At 40.3% G+C, this 20,428-nt stretch overlaps 1 protein-coding gene across 4 annotated transcripts in view; it reads right to left on the reverse strand.

Annotated features, from left to right (window-relative positions):
• LOC117419809 (xylosyl- and glucuronyltransferase LARGE1-like) overlaps positions 1-20,428 on the reverse strand; it is a 133,264-nt gene that overhangs the window by 17,738 nt on the left and 95,098 nt on the right. For all 4 annotated transcript variants that reach the window (XM_034032987.3, XM_034032986.3, XM_034032985.3 and 1 more), the window contains 4 exons: positions 20,042-20,165; positions 19,174-19,345; positions 9,071-9,175; positions 2,207-2,319 (listed from right to left, as the gene is read on the reverse strand). In XM_034032987.3, coding sequence (XP_033888878.1) covers positions 2,207-2,319; positions 9,071-9,175; positions 19,174-19,345; positions 20,042-20,165 — 514 coding nt within the window. The remainder of the gene's footprint in view (positions 1-2,206; positions 2,320-9,070; positions 9,176-19,173; positions 19,346-20,041; positions 20,166-20,428) is intronic.

Raw genomic sequence — 20,428 nt, forward strand, 5'->3', positions numbered from 1 at the left:
GTGAGCAAAAATGGATCTAGCGACGGAAAGAACATGCATATTCATAATTATTCACGTTTTGTCTGAATTTAATCAGTCTTGCTGCCTCACTTTGCCTCCCACTGGTCTGCAGCGAAGTAGTCTTCCACTGCCTTCTACCACAGCCACGCTCCCCGTCTGCAGTGTCCAGCAAGAACAGCAGTGGGATGGGGTTGAAGAGAGAGAGAGTGTATGTTTGGTCTGGCAGTTATGATGGGGATGGGGATATGGATGGGATGGGGGGAGGGGATGTGGTGGGCAATATTAACTGTGGCCATGTTTTGTTAGGTATGGCACCCAGCAAATATCTGCAATAGTGGGATAGCTGTTCATGCTGAAAGCTGCTGTTGTATAGAGACCTCTTCTGGGGAGATAGTAAGACAACCTGTTTCAGCGTGCTTCTATGAACCACGGGTTGAAAAAATGTCAGCGGATATTCAGCAGCAGAAGTCCCATTAGTCATAGGAATGTAAATATTATTCCTCCACACCTGCTCTCCAGACGAGAGGGGGAGGGGGGTTCAGGGTTTGGGGAGGTTGCGAGGGGATGAGGGCGGATGGAGGGGTTCTGTCCTAGTTCATGTAATGTTCTTGATTATTTTGTATTGTGGATTGCTGTTTTTTTGGTATGTTTGCTTAATAAAAACTTAATTACAAAAAAGGAAAGTAAATATTGTTTTAAAATTACCGTTTAGCCGCCATATAACCTTTTACACCCCTAATTAATCATTGGCACCCTTGGCACTTAGTGACGTATATTTAAAAAAAAAATCCAACTTTGGGCACTCCAGCTAAAAAAGGTTTGCCATCCCTGACCTAGGTTATCCTGGAATTACACCTGAAAACAAGACACTGATGCAATCAAGGTGGATTCACTGGTACTTCTAAATGCTGTAAAAACCAATAAATAGGTTGTTCAAATCAACCTCCTAGTTGTTTGGTTCCAGTTTTGTAAAATGGGAGTAAACAATTTGTTTTAATTATTATTATTGTTACATTCAATATTAACCTGCCTACTAGAGAATTTATACTTAAAAATTAAAAGGACAGGGGTTTATAAAATGGCTGCCACACACCAGATGCGATGAGATTTTTCATTGGGCGACAAGTTACATTTGGAGCGACATGACCACACTCCAGAAGTGAGGCGATGCAACAGGTTTGAAAACTGCCAGATCTATACAACTATTAAAAATTGCTATTGACAAAACTATCATCAAGACTGGTACATATTTGACAACATGATGTGGAAATTATGAGGAGTGTCTCCTCTGATGGTATTTCAACATATATGGCAATATCCAGTTCCTTCAAAATAGACTCCCATATATTGTCTTTCAAATCTGTATCTTTATAATTTCGATGACCTTTGTCATAAAGCTCTGGATATTTTTCCAAGGCAAGTATTATGTTTTCCTCTGTCATTTTGGATATTGCTTCACCCTGCTGGACATGCATTGAAGCTGTTCTCGGATTGGTCAATTCCCTTGTTATCGTGTGTCAGATTGCAAAAAAAAATAGGATTCACTTCTATTTATTTTGCATCGCTCCCGCGTTGCCTGTGGTGTCACCTGTGGTGTGAAAGATATTTAATCGAAAGTATAGGTTCCATTCATTTTGTCGCATCGCTGCACAGTTTCGCTTATCGCATCGTGTCTGGTGGGTAGCAGCCTTTACCCTGAAAGTTGTTTCACATTAAATTGAACTACCATATGGTATATTTGCAGAATTAAATTGTCAGTCAACTGCCACATTCCTATTTTCTCCCATGTGTATCGTATTGTATATATAGGCACACTTGTGCAGTTTTGCTCATTTCAGGTAAATTTTCCTGCTTTTAATTTGTACGCCGTCCTTAATCAATATCATCTTTTAATACTTATAACATCTCATAATGCTCAACAACATACTGAATACTGACGTTGTTTAAAGGTGGAGCTCACATTTAAAAATGGGTCGAAAAAATTAAATGACAATGAGCTAAATAGCACAAGTGGTCCTACACAGTTTGTTCCATAAGGTAAAACTCTTCATTTCTGGCTGTCACTTGTAAACAAAATACTCATCTTACAGACCCTTGTCTTTGAGCTGACAACATCTAATTAAAAAGGCTGGCATGGTGTTATGGGCATGCTAGTTGGGTGTTAACTATGTGCTGTTGCCCCCGCAATGCCCCTCCCATCACAGACCTGATCCGCCAGCGAGGTGGACAACATGCTCATCAACTCTCTCTCAGCTGTCAGTCTCCACATCTGCTCCCATTTGAGTTTGCGCAGCCGGTCCAGCAGCAGCAGGATGACACCTGCAACACCGGAGCAGACAGCATGTTAAGAGAGATACAGCAGTGCACATACCATAGCCACACAAGAAACCAGCCTTTTGGTCAATCTCATTTTTATGTATGATATATAACCACCCAAAACCTTTCACATTTAATGTAATAATTTAAAGGGCATGTTCAATTTATTAGAACTATAGTAGGATAATTATAAGGCAAAAGGGCTGAACTGTGTGTTTGACGTAATCAATTGTGTAAAAGTATACAATGCTTGACTGCAGGTAGGCAGTGAGCAAGATATATAAATCATGATTGTGTTTCTAATGTAACAGGCAGTGCCGGTACAGATTCTGTCTCCTGTCGGTAAGATGAGATGAAGTTAAACGCTCTATAACCACGAATAAGGAAGAGCCTCTTAAGACACTCGCCTCCGCTCTGTTACATTGGTGCCGTGACCCAGGACCCATAGATTGTCATGCATCAGATTGCTGAGGTTAAAGGGGGCAGAGGGGAAATGTAATGCAATGCCATTATGGATTCTGTTCCCTGTCGGTGAGAGAAGAGAAGCTCTATAACAAATGCAGAGAAGCCTGGCTCTCTGGTTATAATACACTGGCTTGTGGTGTGCACCCTGCACCCTGTGCAGACTGGCATTTTGCAGGGTGTCAACAATGCTAATGGACAGACACAGACGACTCAAATGCAATCGTTCAGAGGCCAGACCCAGAGCTGGATTGGGATGCCATAAGGTCCCCCATGCCTGACTGAGCAAGTTGCAGCACTTGGGCAGTCTCCACGGCTGGCCACTCAGGAGCTGCACCAGGGCTAAAATCTAGAGCCTCCTGGGACAATAAGGGGCTACTAAGGAGCACCTTGGCCCGGTCCTGCCTGATTTTCTCCAGACACAGCGGGAGCATGGCGAGTGGTGCGAAAGCACATAACAGTTGCCTCGGCATCTATCGTCAGCGGGTCCCCTCCTCCTGGAGAACCAGAGGGGACAGTGGGTCAATTCCTTGGAGGCAAAGAGATCTATCTCTGCTCTCCCGAATCTCTCCCAAAAGAGCCTCACTATTTTGGGGTGTAGCCTCCACTTCGACCTCCTTTCTGGTGACACTACCCAGTGCTACCCAGAGGCGTAGATGGGCAGCCTGTTTCCACCAAGAGAGTGCCTTTAGACAGTGGCGAAACACTGTTAATAGACGGTTGCTGTTCAACAGGGGCTGAAAAAACTCTTCTGTTGAACCAGACCTGCAGAGGGCGCATACACAGGATATCCAAAGCTGCTGCAATCAAGCCCAGAAGTTTCTGGAACGTCACTACCGTAAGCACTCTTTTGAGGTGAAATAGCTCTAAACAGGCAGCTTATTCTCTGACAGCGTGGACAGCATGGACCTGGAGTCCAAGCACACTCCTAGATAGGAGGCTGTCTGAGAAGGCGTGAGCTGGCTCTTCGCATGATTCACCGTAAGGCCCAACCGTTGATGTAATTGAGTACTCAGATAATTGAATACTACGATGCCTTTGAGCCAGGATAGCTTCCATGCACTTCTAAAAGGCATGGGGAGCGAGAGAGGCCAAATGGCAACACCTAGAACTTGCACGCTGTTCCCTGAAAGGTGAACCACAGGTACTTCCTGTGTGCTGGTTTTATGGAGATGTGAAAATAGGTGTCTTTGAGGTCCACCATGATGAACCAGTCACCTGGCCTGACTGACTGCCACAGCTGTTGCATTGTCAACATTTTGAACCTCCTTTGGCTCAGACACAGGTTGCCCTGTCTGAGGTAGAGGATCGGTCTGAGGCCACCATGCCACTTGGGTCTTTAGGAGGTAAATACACATTCGGTAATGGTTACATTTGGTACTTGAAAGGGAAACCTCCGATAATCGAGGAGGAAGAGAAAGACCGCAGTGAAGACAGGCTCTTTGATCGGCTCCTGCTCCATGAGCTTCGCTTGAGTCTTCTTGAAGAGGATCTAGGAGAAGGGGATGCTGCTGCCTGCTTTGCAGGGGATGGATGAGGCTTCTGTGCCAGTGTAAGGGCCCCTATTACACCAGAACTCTCCTTAAACAGGCAGGCTTCCCAGCATCCGCATGGAAAACAGGGCCCATGAGCCGTGTTCCGTACCCAGGCAGGAGACGCACTTATCATGCTTATATTCTGCTGGAATGTTGCTCTTGCACAAAACGCCTGGCTGAAACCCAGGCATGGTGCAGACAGCCATATATAGAACAGCCGTTCAGTAAAATGTGAGATCCGTGTATATTTAGGTATATACGTTAACTTGCCATGCTGTGCCAAGTAAATACGGTACAGCAAAGCTGTCAGGGTGGTGGAAGATACACACAGGTGCACGCGAGAGAGCGATCTCCTTCTTTTTTATGAACTCGTACTGACTTGCAACCAAATGCAATCACCAAATGTCTGTGCAGGACATGGCAACGGCCAGTGGGCTCAGTGCTGAGTGCACTATCAGAGCCAGATATGTAATGTGGGCACTGGGTTAATATTGAGCAGTGACGCTAAGGCTGGAACCCTATATTTGGTATTGGGCTAACCGGTGCGGACACAAAGTCAGCCGGTGCAAGGCTGGGAACCTTTTGGAATGGGTTTGATGCCGATCGGTGACCGCTCTCGGTACCAAGTGTAAAAAGGCCATAGATGGAAGAAACCAGAACCGAGGGCTAAATGTGCAGAAAAAATTTGACTTCTCACAAAACAACCGTGACGGTCGACGCAGCTCCTTCTCAGGCAAGCCTGCAGAGAAAACTGGCGCTGATCCCTTCTGCTGGCAGCACTTTATCCCCTCGCGGGCAGAGACTCTTGAAAGGGAACTGAAGCTGGAGTTTATGGTTAAGCAAAGACTCTGAGAGTGGACAACAGCACTAGAGTGAGAGTGAAGTGTATATTAGCCTTTTATCAAAGGTTTTGACAAGAAAGCCCTTGAATGAGGGTGAAGTGGACAGGAGCGCTTTATTAGACAATGTTAAAAAAAGGGTCATATTAAAAAGTAACATGTTTAGAGAAACACTTTGATGAGAAGTCATTAAGCATTCTACGTTAGAGCCTGTTGTGTGTCCGACAACATTTCATCAGCATTTCAGTGTACAAATCAAAATGAAATGTGAAACATAGAACACAGCTGTGTACCAACTGTAAAAACACTGGGCTAGATTTTGAGGAAACGCAAAAAGATAAGGCCAAAGTGGTTTACGTTTGTGCTGGATTTCGCCATCCCCTTCATGCTGTGATTTTGAATGGAAGTTTGAGTTGGGCACTGGTGGAATACTGTTAGCACTTACCACTTAAGAAAAAGTGGGAGTCAAACACTGCTAGCAAATCAGGAGCAACTGACATTCCCTTTAAGAAAATGAGTTTACCTTTGCTGTGATATTGATGAACAAAAAGCTGCTCTTTATTGCCATAGCACAATTTTTAATAAAATATTTATAATATTTAAATGTATTGAACAATTTTGCCATATGTGACAGAAGTGTTTTGTTATAGTCATAAACATTAATTATTTTTATACTTCTAGCCTTTGCAGTAAAGAGCTTATTTAAGATTTACATGGGAACTGTGACTTGGAACTGTGATTAACTTTAATGCTCCCGTGGTCTCTGAGATATTTGTAAAATGACTGCCACATAAGGGTTCATTTTTCTTGACTGATACCTATGAGTATCAATCCAGTATTTGAAAATGTTAGGCATTTTTCGAATTTCTCGAATAAAACCAACAACGTGAAGTAAAGGCTCTCTCAAAGGAAAACAGAACTACCAAAGAAAGACAGGAGTTTGTCCAAAAGAAAAACAGTCTTCAACATTCGTCTACTGCAGTTCTACCTGTCAAAAACGGGTGAGTTGCGGGTAATTGAAACCATACCCACCAAACAACTTGTCAGTATTATAGCAAACTATCAAAAAAAACAAAAAACGTTCAGAGTTTCCAGTTCTTGTTCGTGTTTCACAGCGTTTCTCAGTTTCCCACGCTGCTTGGATAATGTTAGGATTATTGCCACAATCATTGGCGAACTCCCAGAGCTGCTTCCTGTTGTCTGCATCTCCCTGCTCCCGACTGATAAATGTAACTTGGATCCATATATTACAAAACATAATAGCTGGTTCAGTGTGTATAACCAGGGGTAATACCATCTCTAGGTTTTGCTGACAGGAACCTCTCGAGGTTCCACTGTCCCCAGAACCTCTCGATGGTATTACTCCCTGGTAATACACACTGAACCAGCCATTATTCTATTTATAAACAACTCAAAATGCCTTATCAGTTCCATGGGGAAGTACACTTTCAATTGAGAATCACCTGAAAATTAACCTGTGTATACAGTATATACACTGTACATACAACCTGTGACTGAACCATACTACTGTACCACGTGTACATACAGTTTGAAAGTCTTTAAATTACATTTAAAATGGCACTGAGATCCAGTTAAACCACCCCGTAAACTCCAAAAAAGAATTACAATTCTTTCCAATACAGGCAAAACCAAAGGCACCTGTTGTGATGGGGTACACCCCTGTATTATTTTGTATTTGTGTTGTGTTATTATTATTTAAATGTATTGTTTGGTGTGTTAAAAACACAATGTTTTGGTATTGTTGTTTTGCAGCATGGATGGGGTTAAAATTTCCTACCCATGCTAAACTCGTGCAGAATGTTACCGTCTCCAGATTGATTAATTAATTGCTAATCTGGAGAAACCCTCAGCTTTGGCTGAATGAGGTGGGTGTTCAGAAAGAACAAGGGAGAAATAAAAAAGTAAGTATCCAAACAATTGCTACTCTTGCTGGCTACAAACCAGCACGTTACTTGGTTGGTTGTGTCTCTGTCTGTTTTGGCCATCATGCCATTTTGTTTTGGGTATAAGTGTTTTGTTTTTGTTACCCCAGGACTGTGACTGTCTACTTCCTGGTCTGACATCACTACAAAGCTTAGCTGTGACAGCACCTTACTAAGCAGCTACCTGACTTAAGCAGATACACATATTCCTTCAGTTGACTGCTTAACTCTTGGGTTGTACTGATGCTTGTATTTTCAGAGTAATTCACTTTGTCAGCAGGTATTAAATACATACATTCATTAATGTGTTGATTTCCAAACATGAAAAGCTGACCTTCCATCACCTTTACAATTGAGTACCAATCAATGGCAATTAACTTCTGCATTGAGTGTTTTAAAAGCCAATTGGAAGCCAATTTTCCTCTCATCCTGGGCATTGATATTTGAATTGCCATACTGCAGTTCCAAGGCCAAAAACTGAAGAAAAAAAATGTGTTGCAAAACTATCAAATACAACTGATTCTTCATGTATTCAGCAGTGTGGAGTAGTGGTTAGGGCTCTGGACTCTTGACCGGAGGGTCGTGGGTTCAATCCCAGGTGGGGGACACTGCTGCTGTACCCTTGAGCAAGGTACTTTACCTAGATTGCTCCAGTAAAAACCCAACTGTATAAATGGGTAATTGTAAATTTAAAAAATAATAATAATGTGATATCTGTATAATGTGAAATAATGTATAATGTGAAATAATGTGATAACTTTTGTAAGTCACCCTGGATAAGGGTGTCTGCTAAGAAATAAATACATAAAATAAATAAATGTATATGTGACCTTTCCTTAAACCTAAATCAAGAGCTACCACTGTGGAAACTGGGATACATATTTCTTTGTTAAATGTAATCAGAGATTACATGTTGCCCAGGACTACAATCCCACAATTCACTGCAGAAATGACACATTTCTAAGGAAAGTGAAATAAAAAATGAAAGGTAAGACAAATTGCGCATGATAGGTTTGATATTAAACAACACTGTCAGATTATTATTGAATATTAATTGTACAAACAAGGGAAAATTTATTACATTTAATACATACCTAACAATTTCCAATTTATTCAAGGTAATTTCTCGGAAAATACAAGTTTCGGCACACCCCTACTTAATTCAGCTTTCAAAAACACCATAACATATGGATACCACATTGTGGGAAAATTTTATGGACAGTGGTTTATATAAAAAATGAAAAGTCTGGAAATAAACACAGGCCTGTGAAAGAGCAGCTGAGTAGTCAGTAGGCAGCCATCACACAAACACAAAAAATGCATTTTAAGCACCAAATCGCAGTTTTATTTACAAAAAAAAAAGCTAAATAAAGTTTCAACAATAAACAAAAGTGTCCTTAGCCTAGGCGAAGAAAGAAGACTCTACCTCTTCTGGATTTTAAACAAATAAAATGTTTGGTTACTTTAAACAGCAACTGACTGGCGCTCCTCTACATGTTTTATGCTCCAGTCCTCCCTGTAACAAAGACTGATTGCAGTCTTTTATACACCTGCTTTCCATGTGGATTAGTTTAATTAATACATTGGCTATCTAATCAGCTGCGCAGTCAAGAAAAATAGGCGAAGAAAAATCAACAGAATACAAATATATGTTATTTACAGTGCCATGGCTGGGGCTGGCTTCAAAACAGAGACAGGGTTCTCAATCCTGTCGCAATGCCCTTCACTTGGCAAAACAGTGTTGTCAAGGAAACCAGTGAGCACAGATAGCAGTGGGAGCTTCTTTTAACTGTTGCTACAAATACATTATTAATCAAATTCCTTTGATACGGTGTTAATTTACAAATGCCCTTACAATGACATAGCTATGGAGATTATATCTTGTTTTCAAAGGAGAAAGATTAAATTATAACTGCAACAGGATGTGAAGATGTGTGGTCTCCCTCTTGGTTAAATGCATGGCATTCGCACTCACCTGTGTTGAAGCCCCGGCCCAGCGCTGGCCATGGCCGATGGTTCTTCCACAGGTTTCCCAGGTACCAGTCACTCTGGTTCTCCACCACTCCCAACACCTGCTGGCCTGAGAGGAAACAAAGTCATACAAAGAGCTGTCACTGGTTTGCTATGATAGGAATTCATCACAAGGCCATCTCCATGGTGAGGGCTCTACTATTTTCTGATATTTATTTCCTAAAAGGTATTTATAAAGAGCAGTAATCACAATAATCCTGAGTGAATCGTGTCTACAATCCCTAAAAAGATAGACACGAGAAAACTGGGCCCATACAGTCAGAGTCGTGGCGATAATTTTAGAACACTTATCCTTGGTCAGCGAAGAAGGAAATGCCAACACTTTCTTTGTGTTTCGACAGGGCAGCCCAGTAAAGAACACAATTTCCGTTCTAAGTGCTGAACAAAAGCAGTTTGAGTTTGAGATACAATGGCACCAAAAATATTAAGTTTCAATATCAATAGTTATAGGAAATATTAGGATTTTAATTTAAATTAAACTATTATTTGAGTATTCAAGCACAGCAAATAATGTATACTTGAGTGTTATCTATTCCCAATGCTATAGCCAGTGGGGTAGCAATGGAGACCAACAGACATTCCTCTATCTCAGTAATAGTAATACCCATCCCTTAAGTTGAAATGACTTTACTAATTGAATAAACTGCGTAATTTATTAAAGCTGAATGTACTTCAAGTACTGTAAGTATATATATATATATATATATATATATATATATATATATATATATATATATATATATATAGATGTATATATATTATAGTTCATAGTTGTTGTTCCCTCTCTCTAGCTGTAGCGTTCTGCATTAACTTGTATTTATTTATCCCAGCTCCCTCCCTCTATTCTGCGGTCCAGTAAATGAAAGACATACCTTTTTTGCAACTCCCTGAATATGTAAAAAATAATAAAAGCAAACTGTACTGTTGCAGGTAATAAGCAGATACTATAAAGAATGCAGTAATCAAATATAGTGCTGGAAACTAATGTATTATACACAGACTCACAGTTTCATGAAAATGACAATTGGCGAAAAAAAAAAAAAAAAAGATTATATGGGCTAAATCAATCATTTTTGCTGTGATACAATGTTTCTACATTTCCCCTGAGCTCTCAACAACTTACAAAGACTTGCCAAGGAAATAGACACCTGTTTGAAAGAACACCCGTTTTTACTGGAACCATACATAGCACTGGCAAAATATGAGAGGGGATACTGTTACGGTGTGGGTATCCGCTGAGAAACATGAGACACAGAGGGTTTGTATTTGAAACGCCGCTCAGGCGTCCAGGTTTTATTTATTTAAGCAATTGCAGTGTTGGTGGCTGCCACTAGGGTAGCAGTACATGAATAACAAAAAGGAAAAACACAACACACAGTTCAAAAACAGCTTAGAAATAAAAGGTGGCCAAGCTTGGGCCGTGCACTACTCCTGCTACACAGGGAGGTCTCGCACCAGGAACCTTTTTCCTAACATAAACTAAATAAACTGTGGTAAAAATCCCCTTAAATAATCCCTACCATAAAGTCCACTATCCTGTTTAACCAGGCAGGGAGCTTGCTGACGCTCGCCCTGTTTCCACACGCAGTTGTGAGGGTTCACCTCCTTCACTTTCAGGCTGTGCAGACAAAGCATCAAACACACAAACAGCACAGCACCAAGAACAACAAAGAAACTGGCTTTTCAGCCTCTTTTTAAAGGCAGGTGAGCAGGGTTAATTGATCGTCAATTGTTCAATTCCCCCTGGCCACCTGCTGCACATTCCTTTTAATTAGGCAATGTGGCAGGATGGCTTGCAGTGGTGAGGTATGGTGACGTCACGGACCAGGAAGTAACAGAACCAAAACAGTGGATGGGCGGGTGAAGCTGAATGCAACTGCACTCAGCGTATTTATTAACTCATAAAACAAAACAAAAGATTTAAACAAACAACAAAACAAAACAAAAAGGCATGTTGTCCAAACAAATAAACAGAAACAAGTATATTTTAAATATAGCAATTGTTTTCCCCTCGCTCTCCCGTGCTCTCCCGTACTCTCCTCTGTACACTCGACCCCCGCAGCACGGACAGCTGCAGGTTCTTATACTCTGGCCGAGGGGCTAACTAGCTGTTAATTATCTTATTACCCCTCGGCCACAGTCTGCACGCGTTTAGTAAGGATACGTGACTGTCAGCTAATCAGTAGCTGATCAGCCACGCATCCTCACGGGGTTTTAAATTATAAATAACAAATAACAAAAGACGCAGCGCTTTTATCCGCGCCGCAAACAAAAATACAAATAATAATAAATAAATATATTGGGGTGGGACACTCCGCCACAGGCAAGCAGGGAGGTCTAACCTCCCAGCCCTGCCATTCAATTAAACAAATTAAACCCATTATTATTTACAACCCAACCCCAAACCATATTTTATTTATAAACCATAAAGCAAACCATACTGGTGCAGCTCTTTGTCTCATGCAACTCAGCAATGCTCTAACACATTGGGAGGACTAGATCAGCAATCCTGGTATCCATTGCACAGTCAGTGGACGGCCACAGCTGGTAGTCTGCAAAGGAATTGTAACTTCTACCCAATACATCAACATTCTCCAAGAGGGACTTCTGCCAGTCTGTGCCAATGGTCACCTGTCCAAAGAGGGCATTATTTGTATGGAAGATGGTGCCCCAGCTCACACTGCCCGTGCAACGCAAAGATGGAAATAGAGTCAGCGCATTACAACTCTTCTAATCACCGGATATGGACCAAAACTGAGCACATGTGGGCTATCCTCCACCGATCCCTGTGAAATCGGCCCAGTAAACCCACTTCCCAGGACTCCCTCTTACAGAGTCTGCGCCAAGAATGCTAGCAATATGCAACCATGCTAGCAATATGCTTGGGTTTATTTTTTATTTGATATATTTCTTTGTAAATAAAAATATGCTCCCCAGCTGCATTACTGTAATTCCTGCTGCTTGCCTGCCTCGACCACCAAGCTACCTTTCCACAGTAACCTTATCACATATATTGAGAGGAAAACAATGGCACTATTCATAAGGCTTTTACAAAGCTAAACTATTTTTGTGTTTATAAATAGATTTTCCACCAACCATGAACCTTGTGATCGTCACCATCTTGGACATGGATGAAACGTTCAGGGTTAACCATCCAACCCAATGAAAGAACACATTTAGGTCAGTCTGGTCCAACTCGTCCGGTTTAAAAACATTAAACCTATTCTTGTTACGATGTAACAATTGTTAACCAAACTTCTGCCTGTGGTTTTGAAACCAACTGCATTTGCTTTGAGGAACTAATAACAATTAGTTGGTACAGTATGTTGCTATAAAAATATATTTAATACTAAAATAAACTTTTAAAGTTCTTAGACAAACATTTCGACTAGAAGTGTTTCTCAATGACACTTCATTGAAGACATTAAAGAAGACGCCTAGTCGAAATATTTCTGGTCAAGCTCCTGGCTTTAAAATTAATTCCTTATTTCTTCAAATTTAAGACGCCCTCGAATTTAAGATGCAGCCCAAATTTCCAACCCTAAATTTGAGGAAAAAATAAAACATCAAATAAATATGCATTTTTAAAGATACAACCTCAATTGCGCATATGGAGGCAGTTTGCGGCCGTTTGCTGTCACACAAGGTATTACAGTTATGTGCTGCTTCTCATTTCAAGTCATGATTACTCACACCTGTTTTTCTCCCAATTTGTGACCTGCGGTATTGCTTGGCATGTCAAAAAATAGGGGGGGGGGGGGGGGTCTGATCAGCATTTCCGATCTGTCCAAGCTGGTACTGTTTGTTAGAAACTCTGAAATTGTAAAAGCTTATCTTTGAATCTCAGGAAGCTAATGAAACTTCTTTGAAAATGGCTGCCTGTATGTCATGGATGATTCGAGATCTGCTTGTGTATTCGGGCAGTGATGTCTTTGTTCGTCTTTTCTCTGCAGTCAATCACGTTGCAGTTTGCGTACTCGGGAAGTTACGTCTTTTGTTGCTGATTTTAATACACGCATCACCACTGTACTCGAATTTAAGACTCAGGCTATTTTTGAGAAGCAAAATATTGTTCAAGGAATACGATATATCTAATACCACATGCCTAAAATGTAAAAACCTGAACTTTTCCATACATTCCACTGCATTTTTGTTTTACAAACTAAACATGCAACAGTTCATTTGTATTTAACCTTCTACCAAAGACTGTCCTTGCAGCCATTTTGAATCCAGTAACACCATTAATGGGATACGTAACCTCTTAATCCAGAGAGCCATAGTTTACTTCTTACAGCACCATACACAGCTTAATTAGGGGTTGTAATAAAATATTTAGTAAAATGAACAGAAATGTACACAAACAAAGCTTTGCTTATTCTATTATTACACAAGCACTGTGAGATGACATTATCAAGAAAGCCACTCTATAAAAGTACAATTTTGTTAATGGAGGGAAATAACCGATGTTGGACAAGGATAAAGACCAGGGAGGAAGGGAGAGAGATCAAGGCGAGAGAGGAGGGGGGAGGATAGGAAGAGGGAGGGGGTGGACAGTTGTTTTAATGAAAACTGCAAGGAAGATTAATGAGTGCCCCCTAATCCAGGCAGCCCAGGGCAGACAGCCTTTAAATAATTTAAAAACAACTTCTCAGCTTCACTCTCAAGGTGACAATTACTTCTTTTAATTGAGAAGTGAGTTGAAAGGTCGTTTCCAGCGATTAACTTTAACTGATGTATTGTCCTAAGTTTTTTGGTTGAGATAATTTCCTATGTCTGTGAAAAAAAAAAAAACTTATAACCTTACTAAATGATTTTCAAAGCAACACAGAGGCAGTACAATTGAAATTTTGTACTAAAAGCATCTTCTATAAGATGAGCCATTGGTAGAACTGAATCACATAGCTAACATTTGAATAATGAGATGAATTCCAGCAATCACCTGTACTGGTGTATGCCTGTCAGAGCTGGTGGTTTGCTGGTTTTCAGTTGGTCAGACTGGTTCACAGGACCTGGTGTTGGTTGAGAAGTTGGCTAAGATGGTTAAAGAAAATATCTTCACTGTAAAGTTTGTTGTAGTGTCATTCAGGATTAGGACCACTTTAAATATCTGTTCCACAATCTATTAAAGTATTTTTTAAACACATTTTAAATAATTAAAATAGACCACTGTATCTTTTCAACTAGACTGCCAACGACTAAAATGGTATTACTACGCAGGACAGTCAATGCTTTCCAATTAATTTAATTCATGAATGACCACAAACCTTTTCTGAATGCCATAAGGCCCCATTTGACAATAGTTTCTGGACAAACTGACACAGCCTTGTTAACATGTGAGCATTATTATTATTATTATTATTATTATTATTATTATTATTTATTTCTTAGCAGACGCCCTTATCCAGGGCGACTTACAGTCGTAAACAAAAATACATTTCAAGAATCACAGTACAAGTATTAATGCAAAGGTCAACTCATACATTACGAGATACAGTCAGTCCTGCAACTGATTTTCTTTTCTTCCAGGGGACTAAAGGAACCAACCATGAAAACATAAGATATCAGCCAGTAGATATCAAAAGACTATACTGATAGCTTTTGAAGTTCAATGGTTACCAAGACTTTGGTTGGTTTACTACAGTATATTTGCACAGTAATTATGTAGTTTTCAACACTTTTCCCCAGCTTTTACAATGGTTAGCAATGGTTTTTATAATACTTTACCACACAATAATAATAATAATAATAATAAAAGCTAAGTTTTACTCTAGTTTTAAGAATGTATTATTGTAGCCCCTGTTGTAGTTCAATTCAAATTGCTTCAAAATACAACAATTTTAACTCCACTAAAACTATCTAGAATCCATAACTCAATGCCCAGCAAAGTTTTCCCTTCAAATTAATGTTAAGAATGCGATATTGATCTCTGTTTAAACAGGGGTCCTTACTGTAGTTCCATTTTAAATGACTCCCGGGCTCAATCCTAATAAAATGACTGCCTAAATACCTTACTAAATCGCACCCCTCCGCCCCCTCTGAACTTTCCTGACCCCCTCCCCTGGTTGCCTAGCTGTCGAGTCCCTGTCTCTTTGTTGGTGATTAAGTGCAGACTCGCAGTCTTGAACAGACAGTTCCTGCTAGAAGATTAATGATCTTCGAGGGCCTGACTGCGCTGTACTCCACCTTTAATAATTAACAGATAATCTAAGATCTAAATTTCAAGGTGATTCTCAATTCCAATATCCGAATCCCAAGGTATTTTAATTAGCATACAGAAGAGACTACTTTTTTTTTTTGTTTCACTGCAGTAATACAGAGCACATAGAGCTAATAACACAAAAGGTTTTACACACTATTTACACAGCCATTTGTCTCTTTAAACTCCATTGACGAACAGCTACAATGACTGGGAAATGAGGAGAGATGAGTAGCTCCATGCTTCCCTTTAACCACAGTTGCCAGTTGCAACTGAAATGCAGTTTATAGTTACTAGGACTGTCCAATCTTCACAGGTGATACATTTGATCATTATTTTATATTGGCACCTGATTTTCTATTTCTACCAAATCATATAATTTTAATGTCATGCTCCAAAATCTATAATGTTAATTTCCAATCCTTAACTCTTCTAGAATACATAGTACATAGTCATCTGAAATGTGTTTTTGCCTTTATTCGTTATAGTTATTTGCATGTTCTGACTGCTATACTGCAAGTACCCTAAAACCTGTGTGGACACGTGAACTGAAACCAAACCAACTTGTTTAATTTAATTTAGTTCCTTTCTCATGAATTCAGCTGGTGTCAAGCCTATTTTCACATCTCACAACTGCAGGGGCTCTGCATCAAACAAACTAGTTTCATCTAGTTTGTTATCCCGCTCTCAATTTGAGCCAGTGGTCGATCCCGGTTTGGGGTATGCCCTCGACCACACTACAATGTTATTTTCCGGAAGGATTCTGGGAGCTCATGGCAGGGAACAAGGACTCATACATATGTTTGCACAAACTGAAAACGCGAGGTGAGTACCAATACATAAAAAACTGCATTGTTAACCAGGGGAGAAGATTTCAGGTAAGATAAATACGATTTTAAGGAGTCTTCAAGGAACATTTAAATGTCACTTGGCCCTGCACCTAAATAAAAAACCCTTCAAATCCTGATTCCTGAGTCTGTCCAGTGTTCTCATCTTAACTAACCTCTCGAAAACTACTTCCAATCACAGGAATATTTTATTACATTATATATAACACGTGACTTGTGTTGAAACTTGCTAAAGACATTCTTTACCTTTATCTAATGAGTGTACACGGAGGTGACCTATCTGTCTGTCTGTCCATAACTGTGTTTGGTTAATAAAAAACTGTTCAAGTATTATTTATAAAAACTTTTTTGGGGTCAATTTGCATTTGTACCGCATTTCGTATGAGCTAAATGTTTGCCGCTGACTAGGGGTTAAAGAGATGCGTTCTATCTGAAAGTTCTACGGTCAACTAAAGTGTGGTAGTGCCCTTGTATGCAGCTTCCTGATTGGTTGATGAATGTTCTGAGGTTTCTAATACATATTAAACAGATGGACAGGCATTTCGTTATATCTCCTAAATTTGAACTAAAGAAAGCAAGTTTCATCATAAGCTAGATATATGTAAAACTCTAAAGTGTGTCTCAAATATATCCTTATCCCCAGATATGATAATAAACAAAATCTAGCACCCTGTGTATAAAAACTGCACAGTAAGTAAAGCGTGGAGTCTGACTTTCTTACCTGGTTGCTGCCTGGTGATGCTAGTTTGAAAAGATTGCCCGCAGAGCTGAAGGTGCCTGCTTTAATAATGGAATATTTACAGCAATCTGCCTCTCATCCTACAGCGAGGCACAGTGCAGTGCCCTTGGTCTAATCACCTCAGCTCGTTCCACATTTAACAAACTGCACCTTCTCACTGCATTCGAAATTGGATTTTTGAAATGATATGCAACCTCGCTGCCCTCAATTTTCATGACAAAGGTGCTTGCAGTTAATCGAATTGAGCCTTATCCGTTCTCTCAAACATGGGCAATTCATAACCAGAAAAACTAAAAAAAATATCAATTCACATCTTCCACATTTCAACGAAGCCCCCTTTGCAAACACCCTTCAGTGAATCTGCTACCTGCTTGTTTCAGTTGATACCTGTCTCCATGTTACAGGGGTAGTGGCTTCAGATGTATACAATTCAATTTAGCATTAAAGTAATTGTAGCGAACAAAATAATCATTTTTCTTCATAATGAACATCAATTCATTATAAAAGGTCTTAAATGTGAGGTTTTTAAAACATGATATCTGGTACTATGCAAATTAAATCTGTATGCAACCATGCTTTTAGACTGTCTTGCACCTCCTGGGTTATTTCACCTTGAGGATGAAGTTGTCCCCACACCTTCATTTAAAATATACCGGTAAAACTCTTATTAGTGCAGCACAGTGGCAGTGTATGGGGGCTGGTTGCCCGATGTATCAGGGCTCAGCTGAGAAGAGTCATGATTTAAAGCACTGTGCCCACCCATAATTATATCAAATATATACTTGAAAACTTTCAAATAATGGCCTAAATTCATTCCTGTTAAATATCAGCTATCACATTGATTTTTTGTGTAGAGTTGATGCCAGTTTTTCTTTACTTTTTCAGCCTCAGAACTACTCATCTATTAATAATTGGAAACATGGTATGGGCACTCCTTTGCTTATTTCTTGAGGGTATCAGAATAAGTTGTGGCCCATTATTGTCTGATTTCTGAAAGCTTATTGGTTTGGTTATTAAAGGCATTGAATGGATATGTGTTGCAAAACGCAATTCCACTATTGTTACCTACCTGTTCAAAGCAGTGACACTTGAAGTAATTGTAGCCATCAAAATAGTTCCATACATTTTCTCAGTCATGCACATCCATTCATTACATAGGTCTCTAATGCGCAGTTGTAAAAGAAACACTTTATTTTTTTAAGAAAACATGTATTTTACATGATAGGTCTGCATCCCTTCAGCTCAGAGCAAAGACCCAGAGCAAAAACAAATCCAAGAAGGACAGTGGCTGAGGGCTTGGCCAAGCAAGTCTTAGAAGTCAGGGATTAACCAGCACCCCCTGCTAACACGACAGCAGGCCCTGACATGCAGCAAGCTGAGGGCGAGCCCAAAGCTATGCTGGTCTCTCTCTTCCTCCCTTTTCTCCCAGCTGCTATCACATTCATGCCTCATGGGGAGTTCCATGAGAGGAGAGATGAAGAGGAAAAGCTGGCAATAGATACTATTTACAGATTTATAGCTAATTAAGATTCTGCCAATGCCCTGGTGTTTAATATTTCCCTGCTGGCTGGTAAGGTTAATAAATCTTCCTGAGTTCACGCTGTGCTTTTCCTCCCCTCATCCTCAGTCTGGTGCACCCTATGAAAGCTGAAACACTCCATCCTCACTGCTACAGCACAGCACTGAGGCCCTGAACAGCTCTCATGTATGTATTCCTCACTGTAATGTGAGGAACAACGGTGCTGGCTACAGTCAGGCACAGTGATTCATTCTCCTCACGCCTCAATTATGACCTGAACACACTCCCTGCAATTCAATCCTGGGAGTCTCGCAAGCAGACAATGTCAATTGTATCAAATTGTGTAGTGGTTTTGAGATGAGGACTACAATTTTACTTGTGACCTGAGTTGAGGTAAAAGCTCTGTTATCTTGTTTTGTTAGCTTGTGTTTTTATACAGAAAACTTGTTTAATTACAGTGTTGGGGAGTAATACAATAACTACAACGCGTTACTGTAATCTGTACAATGGTTGCTTTTTCAGACAGATAATGAAATGTGGCAACGGATTACATTATATTTGAAAAAAAAAAGTACTAAAGTTATATTTTTTAAAAAAAGGACAAGGGTTAATGCATAAAATGGAAATCAGAAAGCACATCGATAGTACAAGTCAAACCTTACATGTCACATAAATGCTCTTTTCATATAATTTTGCACTAACTAACTAACTGAACTAACACTCCTGCCCTCCTGGGTGGTCTTACCTTTGAACTTGTGGAAGACGGCCCACAGCTCAGCGATGTCGGTGGCGAAAGTGATGTCAGTGTCCAGCACAATGACTCGCTCCAGATCGGACGGCAGAGTTTTAGTCAGCACCAGCTTCATGAGACCGTAGATCCCGGAGTAGTGCTTGTTGGGAATCCAGGACACCTCTGACTGGAGAGGTACAAGGGAAATGGCAGGATAAGCATTTTGATAAACATGAAGTCATTTCTTTTTCCATGTGGAGAGTAATAATGGTGTTTGAACAGAGTTGAGGGGAAGTTGCTGGCAAACTGTTAAAGGAGGAATGACTTAGACCACAGAAGAAGAAAACTGGTTTACTTTATCTGGTATTCAGAAAGCAATACCAAGACTCATGAAGTGAGGAGCTGAAGGATAACAATAAGACACTCCCAAGTATGGATTACATTCAGAAAGCAAAGTCAGAGCTCCCTTCATGGAGTGAAACCTCAATACGTGAAGCCATCAAGTGTTGTCAGGTTTGTGGAGTGATATGTTTCTACTTCAGCAGGTGAGCAGGCAGCAGACATTAGTTCTGGAACAATGCTCAATTTGCTATAAGTGATTGTCACTTACATATACCCTGTCAGCCAATCAGAGAACAGGATTTCTCACCTGGTACTAATTTAGGTTAAAGGAATCTTAGATTATATGCCTTATTCTTGGGTTATCTGTCTGCACTTGCACTTCCTGGATAATTTTACCTCAGCAGTATCTTCTGGGTCAAAGCATGTTACTGGCTGAAAGCATCAGTCAAATTCATTCCCCTTCGGGAATAAACTAAACTATTTAAGAGAGGGCCCCCTTTAAAAACCGTTTGGACACCCCTTTAGCAACCCCTTTCATTACCTTGAGTTCATCCGCATCATAGAAGTCGACTCGCACAGCTGGGACCATCCAAGTGTGGAAGAGGGAGGCGAGGATCTGCTGGGCGATGGAGTCTGTGATGAAGTGGAAATGGAGTGGGTTCCGTCTGCAAGACACACCATCTCATTAAAAAACACTACTCTCGTTTGTACTGTACTATAACTTGTCCTGCTCCCCTACCATGTCACAGTATCTGTGTCTGAGCAGTGTCTATGACCATGGAAAATCAAGGGCAGCATTTGGCATTTAGTTACATAGGCTACGTACACACACAGGCTAAATGTGGTTGTGAGGTTACCTTTTGTTCTTAATACAGTTTGTATATACACACAGTTCTATTACAAAGGGCAGCGACAACCGCACTAGTTA

This window comes from Acipenser ruthenus, chromosome 14 (genome assembly GCF_902713425.1).
Source record: "Acipenser ruthenus chromosome 14, fAciRut3.2 maternal haplotype, whole genome shotgun sequence".
Lineage (NCBI taxonomy): Eukaryota > Metazoa > Chordata > Actinopteri > Acipenseriformes > Acipenseridae > Acipenser > Acipenser ruthenus.